This window comes from Sceloporus occidentalis, unplaced genomic scaffold, assembly GCF_023333645.1.
Source record: "Sceloporus occidentalis isolate IW3139 unplaced genomic scaffold, rSceOcc1.0.p SCAF_213, whole genome shotgun sequence".
Classification (NCBI taxonomy): Eukaryota; Metazoa; Chordata; class Lepidosauria; order Squamata; family Phrynosomatidae; genus Sceloporus; species Sceloporus occidentalis.
The window spans coordinates 1,005,871-1,026,963 of record NW_028317193.1 but is presented as its reverse complement, the minus strand read 5'-3'; the positions used below and the strand labels follow the sequence as shown (position 1 = coordinate 1,026,963).

At 36.1% G+C, this 21,093-nt stretch overlaps 1 protein-coding gene across 1 annotated transcript; it reads right to left on the bottom strand.

The window, feature by feature from the left end:
* Positions 1-2,430: 2,430 nt before the first annotated feature.
* LOC149277501 (uromodulin-like) lies at positions 2,431-19,588 on the bottom strand. The gene is made up of 17 exons (XM_089502844.1): positions 19,531-19,588; positions 18,321-18,374; positions 17,582-17,737; positions 16,695-16,933; positions 16,275-16,397; positions 15,973-16,150; positions 15,274-15,411; positions 14,806-14,820; positions 13,270-14,064; positions 13,008-13,106; positions 12,586-12,794; positions 11,820-11,977; positions 10,853-11,098; positions 9,928-10,090; positions 9,658-9,739; positions 9,082-9,105; positions 2,431-2,480 (listed from the first exon to the last, which is right to left on the bottom strand). Exons 1-17 carry the CDS (start codon positions 19,586-19,588, stop codon positions 2,431-2,433), a joined length of 2,787 nt encoding a protein of 928 aa, XP_089358970.1.
* Between the last annotated feature and the right edge of the window lie 1,505 nt (positions 19,589-21,093).

Genomic DNA, 21,093 nt, shown 5'->3' with positions numbered 1-21,093 from the left:
CAATCAAATAGACTTGTCAGGACGTAAAGACGCATTTAAGCCACTTTTGCATTTTTTTTATTTCTGCATTATTCCTTTGAAAAGTGTCATACTTACTTTACCCAGTTCCGAAAGGCTGACTTGAAAGACATGTCCGAAACTTCCGTAAGCAATCTCTCTGTAAATGAGGAACGATGGGTCATTGGTATCAGAACAAAGGCCAGTGATCAAAAAGAATATCTGAAAGGATGAATAAAAATGGAATGTTTAATATGAAAAAAACCCCAGTATAGAATAAATGATTGAAATTTTAAGCAAATATGAAATAACTATACAATAAGCTAACATTGTTAGGTCAAAAAGTGGTGAGTGGTTTTTGAAAGGCTGGATGAAAGTCCCCAAATAATTACTGGAAAAGGCTCATACTGTATCTTTTATCATGTCTCCAAGTATCAAAAAATATATAGCGCATTGAAAAATAATTATATAATAATATGTAAAGACATCAATGTTCCAATTGTGAGTCTAATAGAACGCCTTTCACATGATTACAGGCTTCAGTCAGTAGTTTTTCACAAGGGACTATAAAATAACTACCTGTGACTGTTTAACGGCTATAAGTGAGCTGACGTCATTTTTTAAAGAAGCATTATCGTAATCTCTTGCAGATGCATCAGTGAGAACCAGGATAAATGAATTAGGAGGAGATGTCTCTAAAGCCATCTTGAGTCCTGCAATGGCCAGTTCTGGACAATCGCCACCTCCTCTGACGTAAATATTATTGAAAAAATCGGCGAATTCAGCTTTTGAAGATGTTGTTTTAGCAGGTCCGATAGCTAAGAAATAGAGATCATATAGTTATCCTTTTTTGATTTATGAAGCAAGCAAACATATCACATTATTAATGTAAAAAAAGTAACCTTAAGAAAGACTATTCTCAAGTCATGACTTAAGTCATAGGTGATAGATTTAGGACATTTGTTGGTAGTAAATAGAGAAGTAGGATCAGCCATGGCATGACATGGGATTACATATTAATCATGTGTTCTTGCTCAGTTATCATCACCCAATCATCATACAAACACTCTAACTCCTTATTATACTGCCTTGACGTACACAAAAGGATGGCTCAATCTTTATGACACAGTTGGACACTGATAAATACAATTCTAGGGAGAAAAGGATGTCATTGGTTTAAATTAGCATTTCCATAAACTGTCTGCTCAATTTGGTGAGCAAGGAAAGTCACCCCAAATGTCTCATGACTGCCTGCAATTGAATTAAAGAAGTGCATTGGAAAATAAATCAAATGAAATATATTTTTATGCTGAAAGGAAATATATTTTTATGCTGAGTAATTTTTCACAATCCCCTGCCTCACAAGGTGGGACCATAAAATTGCCAGCTGTAGTATAGTTCAGCTCTTCATTCCCAGACACTACCATACAATTTCCATAGTAGGATCCTATTCTAGAAACAAAGAAAGAGGAGAGAAAGATCTGCTATGTTTCGGTGTGGTACTCTGTGTTGCCACTTCTAGCTAGGTGGTTCAAAAAGTGTATTATCTGGTTGCCACCGCTCTTCCTATATCAACTTTAAGGAGAAAAGACAACCCAAATTGTCTAATTGTCATGTCAATTATCGAAATAAATACTGCTGTAAACAACTTTACTTTCAGCTATTATAAATATAAAAAAAAATCATACTTGGATCATTGAACTCCACCATTGTATATTTTCGAACACCACATGGGAATCGGGCTGACACACGATCCAGAAGCCAGCCATTAACCAACTTTAGCTGTCTAAGATCATCAGACATTGACCCAGTTGTGTCCACCAGATAAGTTAGAGATGAAGATTCTGTAGAGCCAAAAAGAGAAAAGAAACATTTCCAAAGACAGGGAAAATAGCATATCTAGGCAAAAAACTAAGATCAGCTACACATGTATAAGATTCTAAGGCAAATAAGGCATTGCTTACTTGGATGGATGCAGTTGTTGTTATTGACTTAGTTTCTTCTACGTCCTTTGTTTTTATGAAGCTTTATAATATAAAATTCTTACCTGAGTACATAGTGCTAGATCAGCTGCTTTAAGGCCACCGCTGGTCTTAGGGGCCTCTTAAAAGATGTTGAAGAGGTGAGATATATTCCACTTGAAGATCCATTACTATAATCTTTCATTTATACATCAAATTGGTGATCATTGGTACTGACATGCTTAGTTTATGACAAATTAGTCTTTATCATTTGCAATAATTATATAGGTGGTACCTTAATATACAGTATTGCTTTATGGAAGAAAAAAAATATCGTGGCTGAGAAAATACTGTGTGTTGCGGGAATACTACCTATAGCACAATTTTGTAATATATCCAAATTCATCATTTAACTTTTGTTCAAATCAGTTTTCTAATAATATTATTGTTTGCAACATGATATACTTGTGCTTCACATACCTGTTTCGGAAATGCATTGTCTTGTTTCTGGAGTATATATTTCTAAAGGATAAAAAAGACATTTAGGTCATCAGGACAATAACAGTTTTCACGCACAGTAAGTATCCCTGCTAGAGCACAAGTCAAAGTGAACCAAAACTACACTGTATTTAAAGTATCCATGCTGGAGCAAAAGTGTAGGTAACCCTACAATACAGGGGACTGAAGGTGACACCAAAATACAGTGTATTGAGGTTATTCCTGCTAGAGCAGGTATTGATAACGTCATCTTTACAAAGTTCCCTTCTGCACCAAAAAAAGAACCTTAACACTTAGGTGTCCCTCGCAACATAGAGATCACAGGATACTCTATTACACCCTAGATCATTCCAATATCTCTGATAAGAATGAGTAGCCATTAAATAGCTTCCACAACTTACCCTGCTTCACCGTAGTATAACAAAAACTCCATCCGCAGCAGAGCAGCAGGAGAATGCACGGTTGAAGATTCATGTCAGTCTTCTTGAATACTGCAGGTATCTAATGTGCTCTAAAATAAACTCTTATTGTTAGTACTCTAAAAAAAATGCTTATTAGGTATTTGGAGAATTAATATGATTCTTCTAACTCTTGAAAAACCAAACACTGCGTGTATATGTCTGCATCCCATTTATAGAGTTCAGTAGAAGGAAGTGCTGGAACTTGGTCATCAAATCTATCGGAGGATTAGTTTTTTGGCTCATTTTTATAAAATACGTTTCCTTGTTCAATTGTTTCATGTTTTTAAACATAAGGTGTGTGAGACACAGTTTACATTCCATGTTTCTTTAATAAAGCAAATCACATGCAACAATAAATCTCATTGGCACAGGATTACTTGGCTATAAATGTACGGCTTACCTTCCAAAGATTGTTATCATATAGATAACACATACAGTATATTGATTGATAGGTAGACAGGGCAGGTAGATACACACAAACAATATACATTTATAAATATAGCTTATAGTTTATGAGGTGCTAGCATATTCAGTAATATTGAACAATGGTTATCTACTGATTATACATAATTAAGTCATTTAAAATAATTTAAAAATAATTAATACAAAATAATTAGTTTAATAATAATTAGAAATATTTTATCAAGATATAATCAAAATACTATACCTCCAGTCTTTAGAAATATGATGTTATTACTTCTTGTTCCATGTGCAAAATAAAAGTGTTCAAATATAATTAACTATCCCAAAATAATCATGCTGTGCTATCTCATCCATCCTAAAAGCATTTAAGATTTTGTGAAAACAGAGGGTCCATACAGTCAGGACACCTGACAGTGGATTCGATATGTTTGCACCCGAGGATACGGATTCATGGATGACTGAAGAAATGCCATGGTATATATTTTTCTATCACACAATAATACATCTGCGTGTCCCTATAAAACAAACAAGGTTATTATATTAGACCATGGGCTATTATATTTATGTATTCATCACCGCATCTACTTGATGTCAAACAATAAAAGAAAGAGGCATAATCAAACAGCGACAATGCATTAATGGCATTCTTTAATGGAGGAAAATACATCTGTAAACAAGGTGTACCTGGCACAATATCCCCTTCCATAATGGCTGATATTAAAAATGGTTACGGTACCAGTTTCTTTCTTTATTAATGTCAACTAAATTATCAAGATAACAAAATACATTACTTTATAAAGATGAAAATGTTGCACTTGTTACTTGTATATGTTTATAAAGTACTACTCATTGCAAAGTTTACTTAATGGTTTTTCTTGTTATAATTCAGATTTTTTTGCCTCACTCTCTGAAGTCTTGCCACCCTGCAGCACTGTACAACTGTATAATTAATAAATGTAGAGAAAGTTCAAAGTTCCAGGGGGCACAGACATTCTTGGTTAACTCCAACAACGATAACGGCATAAGCAGGACCGGACTAGTCATCTGGTACACCAGGCAAATGCCGCATGGGCCACTGGCCAACATCACCACACACTCTCCCGATCTGTAGCTCCAGAAGCACATGTGGTGTCGTCACGTGATCAGAAAATGTAGCATGCAGTCATGCATATCCAACTGTCACCCACTGACGCCACAAACGCACAACCCTAACCCTAACCCCTAATGTTTAAGCATAAAATCAAGAGTGATCTGAGATAGGGATGTCAGTGTCAACTTTGAATTTATTCCAAAAATAGAAATCGATAGTTAACTTTATTACAAGGAATAGTATGTCACACCAGTTTTAGCTTGTGTTGCATTGGTGTTTTATTTATTACTAAACAGACGTATCTGAGTTTACCTCTTGTGAGTAAGAAGCATTTTCCAAGTCAGTCCCACCAGCCCACAGCCTGGAAACGAGCGAACCCACCATGTAAACCATACCGTATTTGCTCGATTATAAGAAGGCCCTGATTATAAGACGGCCCCCCAAATTTGAATATTAATTTAGGATTAAATATAAGACTACCCTATAAGAAAAAAGCGAGAGTGTTCTGTTTACTGGTAGGATTGGCAGATGGCAGGGTCCAGTTAATGTCTGCCCTTGCAAGCAAAGGGCAGCCTGTACTGTATTATTTACATTGCGGAGTGTGACATGGGCTCGGAACGTGGCTACTGGAACCCAAGGTTTCTTAAATTCCTTCATAGTAATTGATTTGTCATTGAAATCTTTATTTAACCCTGACATAATTAAATGCTTTGATCATCTCCCCGCTCCCCTTTGTCTTTCCTGGTATAATTTGTATTTAATATATTATATATTTATATATATATATATATATATATATATATATATATATATATATATATATATTATTCATATAATCAATAATAATAATAATAATATATTCTATATAAATAATGCAATGTTTATATAAAATATATACATAGATAATATTGAACATATTAAATACTATATGATATGTTTTGATAAAACATGTACATTGCTTTTACTTATAAAGTATTTTATCATGATAGAGTATATCATTAACCCAACTTGTGTAGTCTAGCTCCTGTTTCCAATTTGTGGCATGTCCTTTTCCTGCCAGCATAGAGGATTTATTATTCTTTTGTGGTAAACAAAATAATATAAAAAGAGCAGTCTTATTCAGCCACATTCTCTTAGAACGTACAAGTTAACACCTTTGACAAACATTCCATATTCACTAAATTATCAGATAAGGCTAATTTCTTGCTAGCCCCCCCCCCCCTTGTGTACACAAGGACAACAACACTTTTGTACTGTGGCGGTGTATATTGATCAACAGAATTCATAGGATTACATTTTTCATCTATTTATATGAAAATTATTCGATCCTGCTCTCCTCCTCCACTGATGCATAAAACATATTTGTTTTCTTAGTTGATGGTTGATAGACTTGTAAAGTGAAATAATCCCTGGGATTAAAGTCAGACAATACTCAATAGAGCACGCCAATAAATAGCAATGCTTATACCGTACTAGACAATATTACAATAATTTAAGGAAGCAATAAATCAAATCTCATTGGGTTCCTTGCACCTTTCATTCTATATAGCTGTATTCATTGTTAATACCTGTAAACAGTCCTAAATTAGTAAAGGTAGTCGAAAGAACCAATTTTAGGTGGCAGCTGTCCTGGCAATTTTCACATTTATTAGGACTGGCTAACACTGTGACCAGTTTTTGAAAATAAAAAAGAGAGAGAAACTAAGTATTTTGAGTGGAATTAATGCAGGCTACTGGGATGCTGGTATGACCCCTCTTATTTCCATACCGCATTGAGAAGAAACTCAACCAAAGATCTAAGGAGTCATGATTTTCAAGATTTTAAAGTACGAAGGAAATGAAAGAAGAGGATTCTATTCTGTTGTATTGTCCACATTACAGTTGTGAAATTAAGTACTATAATAAGACTCTAAAAAATATCCCTCGTCTTATATTCAGTCGTCTTATAATCAGACCTCAGATAGAGGTCTGACTACAAGACTATGATCCAGATCCCCCGCAGCGCTACAGGGGACCTGGATCTTACTCTCTGGCAGCCGGTGGGCGCTCCGCTATGACAGAGCGTCTGCATCACATGACCTTCCGGCGTTCCACCATAGAAGCCCCGGCAGCAGCGGAGGTTATCTGTGTGCAGCCAGCAGCCGGTGAACGTTTGCCGGATGCGCACAGACAACCTATGCTTGGCGTGTTCATTGAAGCAACTTGGACACGTGACTGTATTTTTATCACAATTAATAGTAACTGTACTCAACAAGCTATATGGCAACTGAATTATCATGAATCAATATATAGCACACTTCTTTGTTTCTTGTTTTATTATTCTTTTAAATCTCACACGAATTGTTTCCATTTTGGGCAAGTAACTACATTTAGAAAACATAAAACAGATCTGTTGCTTTTCCAAGTCCCAGGGTTTAAGTCCACCAAATACATAAGACAGTATAACAATATTTAATGCTGTTTAGAAATGTAAAAAAGCAATATATTTGCATTAAAACCCCACATTTTAGGCAAACCACCTGTGGACCCACTACCTTCACACAAGACTGTAGTAAGACTGCGCCCTCTGCTGGCGAGAATATAAAATTATATTGGAAAGGTGAAAATCTTGCCTATTTCAAAATGCTGAATAATGTGGCCTATTTGGAGGTTTCGGGTCTTGACCCGGAGAAGCGGCGCTCACCTGGCAATCTTCGGGTGGAAATATGTTTTTTATGGACCCTTAAAGGAAAGGTTTAGTGTCCTTAACACCCCCCACACACACTTTAGAAGAGTGCATATTAAAGTATTATATGAGTACTTTTATATCCATTCTTCCAAAACACAATAAAAAGAGAGAACTTACCTAACAAAGAAGCTGCAGTCATAACTGTGGGGCAGAGGAAGGGGCAAATGCATAATTTCCTCAGACCCCTACGCATTTCTAAAAGGAAATGTATGTAGCTATAATACACACTAAAGGCACAGATGGATTGTGAGTTCCTTTAAATATTGCTTTCCAAAAATGTCTAAAAATCATGTTTTTTTTTCTTCAAAACTGTTCTGTGCGGCCCCTGTGCCAACTGATCATACCATGATGGCGTAGACTCTTCATTCTGCAGACGCATGGTTGTTGGAAGCCACAATGTCTCCCAAACCTGTAGAGAAGGCAGTCACTTGTATGTATTAGAGCTATCGCGACACTCTACAAGGGCAGCCGAAATCCATTTGTTTTATTAAATTAAACTAAGCTTAAACCTTTGCTCACTTGTTACTCTTGTTAATCTTTTCATCATCTACTGGCACCTGCCAAAACTACCGTTTACTGTGCACTGCACTTGCTATGTTATAAACCCCTCCACAAGGTTAAAGGACTGGTGGGCGCTCAGGTGGGCCTTGGTTCCAAAATGTGTGCCATGAGGTTCCTGAACACTGTTTCTTTAGCAAGAAAATGTTGTCCTAAATGTCATTTACTTACAGGCCAAAAAAAAAATATCCGTACAAAGATTTTCAAAATGAAAAACACATTTTATTTTACTGCACATGCAAAGGCTACATCACCATATTAAAATAAAAGCATTTATATCTGCATTATAATTATAAAGAAGATGCAACTGTGTGCCAATCAAGTCAGAATCCATTTACCAATGACAGAACACATTATAGCCAATAAATAAACTTTGTCAATGGAAGCATTCAGTATCAAGCATGAAAACATGAGTTCCCGTCATTGTACATATTTTTTGAGACCCCTAAATGCAGACACAAATAGCTTTTTTTATTTTCATTAATTTTTCACACAAATCACATTGATCAATATTTTCACAAGGGTATAGTAAATAACAAAATATTAACCACATTCTTTATGTGGAAATGTTAAAGAAATAGTTCTTTTGCCAGTAGCAGGAGCATAGGTAGAAGTCCCCATGATGCGCATGTACCTGGAAGAAAGACTGTTTACTGTAATGAACAAGAAATCACTGAACATCTAACTTAAGGGGGGGGGGTAAGGGGCCAGGGAACCACTTAAGCGTACCTGACCCTGGGCCAGAAGGTATCAGCCCTCCTCTGGTTTAAGCTGACTATACTTAGTATGGTAGGGGCAAAGTGGCAGCAGATTTTCCCTCGGACAACTGGCTCAAGGAAGGTGAGATCTGTTTCTGTCACAGACCCCTATGACATGTACTTTGTGCCCTTTATACCCTACAGGGGGGTAGAAAGCATTGAGAGTGCTGATGGTCTACTAAATGATCCTAGGTCAGACCTATAGCAGCGCAATATTCAACTGGATCTGCAGCAACACAAGGGTTTTGACCAGGGCCAGATTGGTCATCTGGCACAAGGCCAAATGGCCAGTAGGTTCTTATACATACACATATAACCACCGGCTGGATACACCTGTCCACTTTAAGGTCAGTGGGAGCCTAATGATATCGGCACGGGCGATAGATGGCTACACATTGCATGTGTCCAAGCATATTAACCCGGTGGCAACACGCTACAACACCCGACCTGCTGTCAGAGTGGCATTGGATTTCCTGACAGGACAGTATCAAACCTCCTTAGATGGAAAGTACACAGAGGGTTTGAACTGTAGTTTTTACATTTCTTTGCAGACTTTTATACAAGATAAGGAAGCTTCAAGGGTATGACCAAAATGAAATAGACTTACCAATAGCACCTGAAGATACGCGATCTGTGAAATAGGAAACAAATAAAAAATAAATATTACTATTTGCATTGTGTGTGACCTAGTTTCAGAGATGGAGGGTTTTTATTCTCCAGCAGTTAATTCAGTTTCTCAATAGAGAAAAGGGCTGGGACGTACGAGACATGTAATTTCAGAGAAACATAGCCAGCCCCATGTATCTTTTCCCATTTTTCTTAAACTACTGCTGTTCAGTCTATGAAGGGGAAATGCCAACTTATATTACCAATGAGTCTAATGATCAAAACAATTAATAGCTCTTCTTGTTTTTCAATTCTTTGGAGATATGTAGTTTAAACGTAATGGACTATTTTACCTCGGGTAGATGAGATCTGTGGCAGAAATAGTTTCTACCGGAGGTAAGTCCACACGAGGACACATTTATGATTTTCTTAAACAAATGGCACCAGATCACATATTTTTCCCTTCGACTTTTAACCGAGACCCGGGTTATCCTCTTGCCCGGTGATGTCCCGCGCTCAGTTGTGATAAATACCGGTACTATTGTCAAAACACCTTTTTCCTAAGATTCTCACATACCTTCTCGAATGATTGGACCCACTTTCAAATTATATGCGGGGACATCAGCTTCAGCACTCCGAGACCCAATTCCAGAGCAGGACTGAAAAAGATTTACATTTTTCATTAAAATTTTATAAAACAATAAATAATCAAGCGGAATTTTAAACTGACACGTTCACATAAATGTTTGCTTTTATGCAACAACAAGAAATTTGCCTCCTTATGTCTCCAGTTACTGCTAGCAAGACGCATACATTTAGAATAAGAGAATATAAGGTTTGTACTTACTGGACTGCACACGCCAGCCTTGGGATCGCATAGACGTATTTGGCAGTGCAGGTACACATAGTTGTAATCACCGATAAATTTAAAAACCTGCAGAGAAAAGCTGCCCCTTTTTGAGCCACCATTTTCTGTTACAGTAATAGTTGAATCCTGGTTGCTAGGGCAGCTGGAAAAAAAGAAAATTTGAAATCAGTTTAAGTAGCATTTATATATAATAGACTAATATAACTTGATTGAGTAGTTTCGTTAAATTACTTCCAGCGGAACCTTATACATGAGAGAGAACCGGATCTCTGTACCAGCCATTTGAGTTGATGGAAAAAGTGAAGCTACCTGTCATAATTTAATTATATGTCCTGCCCGAGAACCTCAACCATGTTCATTATTGTCCTAAGCCAGCAAAGACATTAGATCCAACACATTAACTGTGCTTTTGATCCAGTGGGCTTTCAGTTGTAGATGCCCAGGCTCGAGCCTATACATGAAGATGCCATGATTGAGCATCAGCACACAAATTTTAACCTCAGGCTGGCTCAAAAAATTTAAAATCTGGCACACTGGGCATTTTCCCGCATAGTCACCTGATCTGCCACTCCAACTTGCGGCCGTGACCAGAAAAAAGAGGGGTGCAGCCACTCATACCAGCTGTAGGCCACACTGAGACCATCAGGCGGCCACCAGCCTTCAAATGTGAGGGCCGCTCGACCATCGATGGTCCGTCCCTGTATATGCATATTGTATCTCAATTTTTCAGCAAGTTCCCTTTATTTTATTAAATAAAGCCATGCTTTTAAATAAAAATTTTGACCAGTTTCTTGTAATTGATACAAAACATAGGAATGTATTGATAATTGCAGGCTTGTTATAGTAAACAAGAGCTTATTGATAAGTGTTGAAGTGTAAATTAATAATACTCAATTATATGCACCTGTCTCGAATAATGTAATATTTCACAGGATCATCTGGACTTTCTGTTGGAGTTGCGTAGCAGTTTTTCATGACAACTGCAAACTGGGAAGGCTCTCCTCCATCAATGAAGAGGCCGATATACAGCGTGGCTTTGGATGATAGCACAATCTCAGATCCTTCGTAGGGTACAGTGTAGGTGCTATCTTTGAAAAGAGCCATGTATGCCGTGAACTGCCCTGTGCCTCCAATGCTGATATTTGTAGAACTGTAAAATACCGTTAGATATCAAAAAGCATAAAATCAGTTAGATAATTAATATATTTAGCCATTAGCTTAAATATTAATTTAATGGACTATAATTCTATATGTCCCTAAAATACTATTTATTTTATAACATTCCATTTCCAAACATAGTCATATTTGCCAGGCACAGAATGCAACAGGAAGTTTTTGTCACCAGGTTTATTTTCAATTTAAAAAAAAAAATGTATTTTCCTAATGAAAACAAGCGAGCCCATTCCCTGAGCCTCAAATTGTAGCTTTCAATATAGGTAGGTAATCTAAAAGATAAGATAGACCAATCGAACCTTGACTGCACATCTTACTAAGTGGATAGTTTCATGAATATCCCTTTTTCGGGACACTACAATGCACTTGATTTTTTATTTTCCCCAAACTGTCAATCATTTTGAAATTGGTCCAACCACTTTTTATAAATATAACCGGAAAAAAGGGATTTGGTATTTAGGATAACTCTACCCACTCTAGAGGTATGGGAGTTGGCATTTATGTCTACATCTTGCCTCCTTGAATTCTTTTACACTTTGTCATGGTGATCATCTGAGATGTAAATCCATCCAGATGTGCACAAAGCAGTTTTAAAAATAATATGTTTAATAGTATATGATTCCTTATAGGTACCTCCGCTGTAGCCTATATAAAATACAAATTTTTATTGTATAGAAAACACATTCTATCATACCTACCTGACAATAGGTTTGATGGCTGTATTCAGGCTTATAATCATATCAAGCTGATATGAGCACGACATAGTTAGACTTAATAACTCTGTTCTCACGATAATATCTCCAATGTCCAAAGAAAAGGACAATGTGTTTTTGTAGACAGCATGTGTTGAATTTTTCTGCATTATATATTAAAAAAAGAAAAAATATATATTATTTGAGTAGTAAGAAAATTACAAGCTAAATACATCATAATGAATAGTAACAGGAAACAGCTTTATATATAATTTCCGGTGTATGTTGAGCGGTCTCATGCATAGGTCTTGGATTATAACTAGAATCTGATTAATCGAAGATCTCATACTTTTGGGACTATTCATTAAGAAGTGGAGTGTGGCGTTGCACATTTCAGGCTAGAGCATGCAAGTTTATTGTGATTCCACATGTCCTCACCAGAAACTCGCAAAATTACATTCCCCATCCCCTACAATAAAATAAAAGTAATTAAATAAGTATATAATTAAATAATCACAAACAATGAACCAAGGTGGCTGTCACCCCCCCCCCCCCTCTTCCTCCACCTTGTGTGTGGTGAAGTTGGGAGTAATCAAAGTATCTCTGGCATAATGTTCAGAATGTTCAAAAGGTCTGATCAACTAACACATTGTAGGTGCAGGACCCCATATGGGTCGGAATATTATGGATACTTAGGTGAATATAATGATCATATTACAATACTTTACATTAAACTATATTCAAAATATTAATGTTTAAAAAAACAACTTACAATTAGTTGAGCTCCACATGTCCCTGCTTGAAGGGGAGATATTACTGACAATGTGCCTGAAGCTGTATCATCTTCAAACAGAAGGCAACCAGCATCCTTGAGACCTATCTTATGGACATTAATTCTTAGCTCTTTCAGCTGACATTTCTGAAATGTAGCCCTCATATCACGTGCACCACAAGTCAGCACAGGACGTATATCTGCAATAGCTGAAAAAATAAAACATATAAATATTAAATAAAATATATATAAATGGCCTCATAAAATATTTAACTATTATCTACTTCAACCACCAAAGATGACTTCAAGTTGTCAAGAGGATTAAAGTGGAATTAACTATTTGAACTAATTTGTACATATATATATATATATATATTAAATGCAGTTCTCATAAAATATTTGAGTAATTTGGGATCACATACTAGATAATTTGTATTTATCTTTGCAGTAACAGCCGTAAACTCCATTCTTTAGTTTCCATTCTTCATCTGTTGCACAAGAAAAGTTGCTGGAGGCTGGATCTAATTAGTGGGGAAATAGGAATTTAATAAAAAAATATACAAAGTTAAATAGTTTTCAACAGTATAAAAACTGCAGTTAAAAATAAAAAAGATTTAATGTATGTAAAATATCTATTATGCAGGATTAAGGGGGAATCTTAGTAAACAGGTACAAAATGCTTACCTGTACAATAGGACAGGGTGCAGTATGGTGTTCCACTCAATTTATACACATGGTAACCACCAGGACAAGCCTTTATCTGAACATTTGTCCTCCACCTGCAACAATCTCCAGCGGTATGCGCACAGGCTGTTCCATTTATGATGCCATCACCAAGTAGAGGATGCGATCCACGTAGCCACATGGGAGCAACTGTGTCACAGCTATATTCCGGTACACAGGTTTCAGATACGCGTACACCTCCCCTCCCCACAAAGCGGTGCCATCCAACCTTCCCAACATCACAATTCCAGCGAGATAAAATGGTATTAGATGAACTACGCCAAGGTTCATCAAGAACAGTATGATTTAAACATGGATCAAAGCAACTATAGGAGCCCCGGGATTTGATGCATTCTACCCCAGACCCACATACTCCAGTTAAGCACTCATTAAATTCGCAGAAAGAGCCATTACCAAAATATCCTGTTGGGCATACACATGAATAACCACCAATGTAATTAACACATGTTGATAGGGGATCGCATCCATTCAGGTCAGGGTTGGAACATTCATTTACATCAGTACATGTATGTTCTGCTGTTTTTGTGTATCCACGGGGGCACAAACAGGTATATGAACCAAAGGTATTTTCACAGAGGCCAAAGGAACAGTTGTTTGACCAGGAATAAGCACATTCATCAATATCGGAGCACGTGAAGCCGTCACCAATAAATCCATTCTTGCAGGAACACTCTAGGAATCCATAATATTCTTCACATGTGGCATTTGGATGGCATTCTGAGCAATGTGATGCAGCTGAATAAATACAGATGTGTTTAGTTATAGTCCTTACAGTAGATAAAAAATACCACCTTTATATAGAGACTGAAGCATAGTAATAGAATCAATCATCTTAACTTTTTACACTGTTTTGTTAGCCTCCCTTCTCTGTAAACTAATTAAAAACTTGTAGATAATGTATTATTTAAAGGATTTTGGAAAACACTATAGTACAGAGTTGTTCCTTGCAATAATACAAAATCAGCCATGAATGATCATAGGTATAGCAGAAAGAACACACTAGGGATTTTACTTTATGAAAACACATTAGAACACCACATTTGTTATATGTTAACCTTTGGTACAGTTTCTGTTTTCCATAAGGTGTAAAACCCAATACTCAAAAACCTAAAACAAGAATGAATAATAGTTATTCAAACATGTGTGTCTAGAAGGCGAGCGTTTCGTCCTGTCGGTTAGCTGAAAGGTAATAGCAACCGGTAAGGCGGCTATTTACTCTGAGATCAATAGCAGTTTGGTAACTTATTAAAAATCGCATTCTGTATGGTTGTAATGTTCGAAGTTAGCACCACTATATGCTTTATTTAGTGCGTGCTCTGATATTATATTTAGGATAGCCTTGGGTCATAATGACAAACCAGAAGATGAAGGTCCATTACTATAAGACACATCGTTCAGTCTTTACATATGCAAATCCATGGTATCTAAAAATTATTTTTAAAGATGATATTAAAAGATATTAAAATATTTACTTACATGATATGTTAACAGCTAGAAAAAAAAAGAAAATAACAATGAATTATCATGCAGATGTTATCGATTAGGGTATTTACAACTACTTTCACTGTGTTGCTTTTACTTTTCATTTTTAACGGGTGCTATAAACATATGTTAAGAAATAATCTTCTGAAATACTGAACATGGAATATTCATGTGTGCATATGGGTAAAGATGGCACACTTAAGATAGCACACATGAGTTGGCTTCACAGGAATGAAAGGGAAGGGGGTTTATAAGATGTGGCTGATAATTTTTTTCTACCCACTACAATGTATTCCCACAATAACAAACTATATCTGACACTATATAGCAGGCCTTGATTACGTGATTAGAAAGTCAAAGTATGGGTTCTATCCAACTCTCAAAGTATGGGATCTATACAACTCTCAAACCTGCCAACCTTGGGCCAATAAAAAGTTTCGGATACATTTATCATGTTTTTACCTTTAAATCCTTCCACCCGAACAGAATGACGACCTCCTGCATATATGTAGATTGTCCAGGCTCCTTTGCCAGGATTTTTCAAGAGATACATAGATCCCCAAATTTCAGACACAATCTTTTTTAACTCCAGGTCAACAACTATGTAAAAAAAAATAAGGACCCGTGTTGTTAAAACATAACATTATGTAAAAAGGCAACTCTTTAGATATATTTTGGTTCTTAAAAAATACCAATAGATCTCTTTACAAAGAATGACTTGAATGAGGTTGCATGCTCATGCCCAAAACAACTTTTTACTATGCGAGTTGTTCCCAGGGACATGTAAATTCAATGAAATCTTGCATTTCTTTGCCAGAAAACTAGAAAACGTGCTTTTCCCCTATCCTGTAATATCCTTGCCCGACCTCCATCCGCTTAGCTGTCAAAGGGTGCAAACTTTTCTGGAAAAAGAGACTCTTCTCGTCCAATCCAATGATCTCAATTTAGTTGGCTTTTGTAGTAGGCATCTTTTTATTATATATTAGTTGGATATAGAATTATATATAAATATAATTGGATATATAATTTATAATAATAAATTAGAGGATGACCTCTTTATAGATTCTTAAATTAAGAAACTGATGGATGAAAAAAAAAGTCTAGTCATTCTTATACTAGTGTATGTACAATACAATTGAGTGAACTAATTTAAGTACTTACAGTCGGGTCCAACAACCTTAAAAGAGTAAATGACTCCATCTGTAGTCACAATCAGTGCAGTAAAGTTGTTTGTGACCCTGAAGCTTTCAGAATGATTGTTAACCGTGTAATCTCCTGAGAAGAGTTGTTCTGAGCTGTTGATCGGTCTTGAAAGTGTAAAATCCAAGTAGTTAAATACCTTGAACAAAGGAAACAGACAACACATTTTATAATATCCTAAATTGGCACAAATACCAGAGCTATTGAACAAATAATTTCCTTTTACTTTCTCTACACTAGATGAAAATAATCATTTTACTTACTTTACCCAAATCCGAAAGCCCCACTTGAAAGACATGTCCAAAACTTTGAAATGCAATCTCCCTGTAGACAAGGAAAGCTGGATCACTCAAGCCTGAACAGAGTCCCGTGATCAAAAAGAAGACCTGAAAAAAACACCAAATGCAAAGTAATCCCATTCCAAATTTGATTAGCTTATTTCACTCAACCTAGACAGGCCCCATGAAAAAGGAAAATGCAGGTTCAGGCCCAGAAGAGTGGGGGTATAATAACAAAACTAGGATGTCATCCACTATGTGTGTGGTGGCATAATAACCCCCTTCTCTTTTCACGTATTGTCTTAACACAATAGAATTTTCAGCACTTGTAACGGAACATATTCTGCTTGCCATCGTAGCCTTGAAAGTCACAACCTAATGCGTCATGAATGCAAAATATCATACCTGTGACTTTGTTGTATTAAGAAGGGATTGTATTCTCTCTAACAAGGCGACGTCATGGTAATCTTTGGCTGATGCGTCTGTTAAGACTAGAATGAAGGAGTTGGACGGAGAGTTCCTCAGTGCCAGTTCAAGTCCTCCCAATGCCAATTCCGGGCAGTCGCCTCCTCCATTAGCTAACAAGCTATTGAAAAAATTATTAAATTCCCTCTTTGAATCAGTGACCTTAACGGGACCTATAGCTGTGAAACGAAAGTGGAAAAGATATTAATATAGTGCATCCTACAGCTTTATAGCCCTTTCTGTAAAAAATCCTTCTCGGGTTAAAGAAGAATTGCGCCTCCTCTAATTTTAATCAAGAAGTCTATGCAAATTAACCAAAACTTAAATTTTCGCCAGGCCAAGTTAACTCTACTTTTCTGTCGTGTGTCTCAGGAATAGGAACTTACTGGGTTTTGGGCCTTGTTGACAACGTTAAACGTTCTTAAAAAGGTTTTAGAAGATTTTTTTTTCTGTAACAGGACTGATGTATTTTATTCTTAGTTTAAAATTTGTATCTAATTAGCATGTAAGCAATCAATTTATATCAGCATTATGAAGCTCCCATTCCCTTGGAATTCAGCTACACCATCTATAATTTCACATGAGCTTAAGGGTTGTTATCAAATATTTTCACAAAAAGTGTGTCATACATTATAGAATTTATGAGACTTTTTATTATTGTTACTACTCCTACTAATAATAAAAATAATAAGGACCTATAAAATTGTAGGGAGGTTCTTTTTGGGTAGGAATAAGACTACCTTATACATCATTCTAAACACAAGTAGCTGAAAAAGAATAGTTTCTTCACATAAATAAAGTTGAAAATTAATAACAAAAAGTCGTACATGGGTCATTATACTCCACCATGGTATATTGTCGTACACCACATGGAAACCGTGCTGTTACACGATCGAGAAGCCAACTGTTCACTAGCTTGAGTTGTTGAAAATCATCATACATGGATCCAGTTGTGTCCACTAGGTAGGTCAGGGCCGATGACTCTAATTAAAGAAATGGGTTTTTAAAAAACAGTAACGTAAATTTTTAACAGTTAATATCCTATGGAGCGGTGAGCTTTAGAAAGCAGGACCTTATATGCCATGATCCTGGGCATCATCATACAACGTCCCTTGTCATGAAGCTGTTAAAGCTAAAGTGTGTACTGATAACACTTGTCTATGTGTCTCCTTACCATAAACAAATGTGTAAAAATCAAGAAGTTTTGACAAGCAATATAACTGTTTCTGACGTAATTTACTGCACATAGGCACCCTCTAATGTTGTTGATCGTCTTATACCGAGAGGTTTTCTACAATGGTCTGGGTCCCGTAAACGAATCAGTGGCTTAATCGCGGTAATTGATTAATGATGTTCATGGAACAAAACCTCCACTAGTAGCAGCTGTAGTGAAGGGACGCCACATTTTATCTGTTAAAGAAAACACCCCATGGTAAGATTAAAGAATCAGGGAGAACCAAGTGAATCAAAGGAAAGCTAATGAAGGATTACAGGGGCTCAGCATGTTATTTCATATCTACCGGTAATTCTGTGACAGACACGGGGACAAAAGTGGAATTTCCATACCTCTTTGTAAAACACAAAATGTTCCATCACTTGTGGAGTTAACACTTGGCTTATCTAAATAAAGAAAAGGCAATCAGTATTAATATAATTATAAGGGAAACCATGGAATCTATCCAAGCAATGGCAGGGGGTGTCTGTCGGTATATCCGTTTGGGTATGTATATGAATACTGGTAAATATCAACCCCCCAGCCAGATGAGGGTCATGGGAGTTGTAGTCCACAAAAACAGGTGCACTTTTGGTCTCATATCCCCTTAATCATGTAGTAAAGAGAAGGTCCCTCTTCTATACCTGTATATCTTAACATATATAAATGTTATTGTCATTTTTTTTTTATTTTTTACCCTCCCTATGGTAACTCCATAACAGAATCAGCTGGTGCTCTATAAATAAAATGTAATGTAATGTGCAAAAAGGATGCCATACTTGTGTTCTTTCGGTGTAATTATGACATATAACCTTGCTTTATGTGTTCAATCTGTATGTTTTTACAACTACATTTATTTAATAATGAAATAATTAAATTATTAAATTTAAATTTTAATTAAACAATTATTTTATTATTTCGTTTGCCACATACTAAAGAGTAACAGGAAAAAGGTTTAAAATTATTTAATCATTCTTTCCTGCCATATACAAAAGTAATATATATATTATATATATAAAAGTAAGAGTAATGGGGAAATACTACTATTTGGTTTTTTTAAAAATCCTGCATTTACCATTTATACCATTTTATTATGTGGTCCACAGCTTGCCTTAAACTATGTAACAGTGAATAGCTTAACTTGTCCGGAAAATAAAACTTTGTTGTCAGCTTTTTAACTGATGTGTACCTGTGTTATCTTTTACCTAATATCAAATGATCAATATTTATAATAATCATATAACAAGTGTTATATATTGTGTAATAAGTGTGCATATGTTATCAATAGGGAAACAAAATACTGCCTGTATAGTGATTAGTGTACAATAAGATTGCCCCTCTTTAATAAGAAATTATGACTCTTAATACCAACAAAATACCATCCAATAAATCGTCTACCTACCACGAGATCCTGCAGCGGTGATTTGAGACGTTGCTCCGCAAAAACATATAAGGACAGTCAACAGGAGCAGAAACATTGTCTTTGAACCTAAAATGAAAATGTAACTATATATCGGCATCAAGACATACTTTGGGAAATAATTCACATGGAACTTCACTTACCTTGATCTTTAGGAATATTGCAGACTTTGTTTGACCTCCTTTTTATAACAGTCAACATAGGGAGTATTTTTTTTACGTTGCCATGTAACCTGTATACATAAATGTCAGAAATTTTTAGCACGCATTTCCTTCTTCTTTGTTTGCTCTATAACAAATGGGGGAGTTTAATTTACTTTCAAAGGATTTATTCTAAGACCAGTAGTTGTATACTTCCGTATAGTTTGTGTTTTCCATTCTACACCGGTTATGATGTAAAACAAGTTGTACTCAACAATTTGTTGGTACCGTCTACAATTAACAAATAGTTTTTACTGGAAAATTAAAAATAAATAAAAGAGCTTCTTCATACTTTTGAATGAAAAAGGCGCACATATCACAATTGTGTTATATTATTATTATAATTAATAAACCTTATCAAGTACTCTGAACTAGATTTAAAGTTTCCGTGTAACTTTAGTTATAAAGTAAGCAAATGTTTTATACAGATGTGCGCCTTTTACTTGGGATTTTACTGTATTTTCAAGATTTTTTTTGGTGCTTCTTATAGAACCTCTGGCTTAATTACTCAAGCCAGTCCAACAGGCTTATATGCTGATGTATAGAATAATGCCATAGGCTCCCTTGAGCCAATTAATATACCAACTTCATGCGTTGCATGTATAATCTAATGTCTAATATGCGTGTATGTCTCACATTCTTCAAAGGAGTTCCCGTGCTAGAAGCAGCTACTCTGATAAAACAGTAGCTAATGAAATATTGTATTTGCTCTTTGGTGCCAAAGAATGTGGTCTTGCCATTGAATTGACAATATAACCTTATTCAAATATTGGCTTTTCTGAGGTACCGACATTAAATTAGAACATTTCTATACTGTATTGACATTGATCAAAGAAAGAATGCTTACCGTTGTAGAGTAAAATGAGTGTTACTCAGCTAGCAGCTAAGCATATAGATACGTGGAAATGGACCGTCCAGAAATATTGAAGGATGTTTTTGCCAGACATGTTTTGAAAACCCTTTGATAAATTCACATGATTTGTTTATGGTCTATTGCGAGTTCTGATGGTACGTTTTTGTTATAAGTGAAGGCCATAAGTTGTATGTACGTTTCCTGAATGTTCATGGCTACTACAGCTCCTCCTTTAACTGTTGGCTTTACTGTGATGCTGTGGTGGTTCTTTAGATATGGTTTACTTCCCTGGGGGTAAGGCTGTGAGTTTTTTCTTATGATTGTGCTCTTTTGCATGAAGTGGTAGGTGCCCTGGCATCATGGAGGCTCACACATTGTGGGGAGCCCATTGTCCTGTGGGGTGCCCCAACAACAGCGCTTCTAACTTCCACCCCCCAGGCCGGGCATGGTGCTAGGCCGGCATCGCGACACTCCCTCAGGCCCAGCTCTCCTGTGTGTCTGTAAGTATGTTATTATGTGTTTGTAAGTGTGTTAGTCTGTCTGTATGTTACTGTATGTGTAAAGACATATGTTGGTTTGTGTGTGTTAGCATGGGTATGTGTAAGCATGTTAGTATATGTAGAAATGTTATTGTGTGTTGTGTGCATATGGGT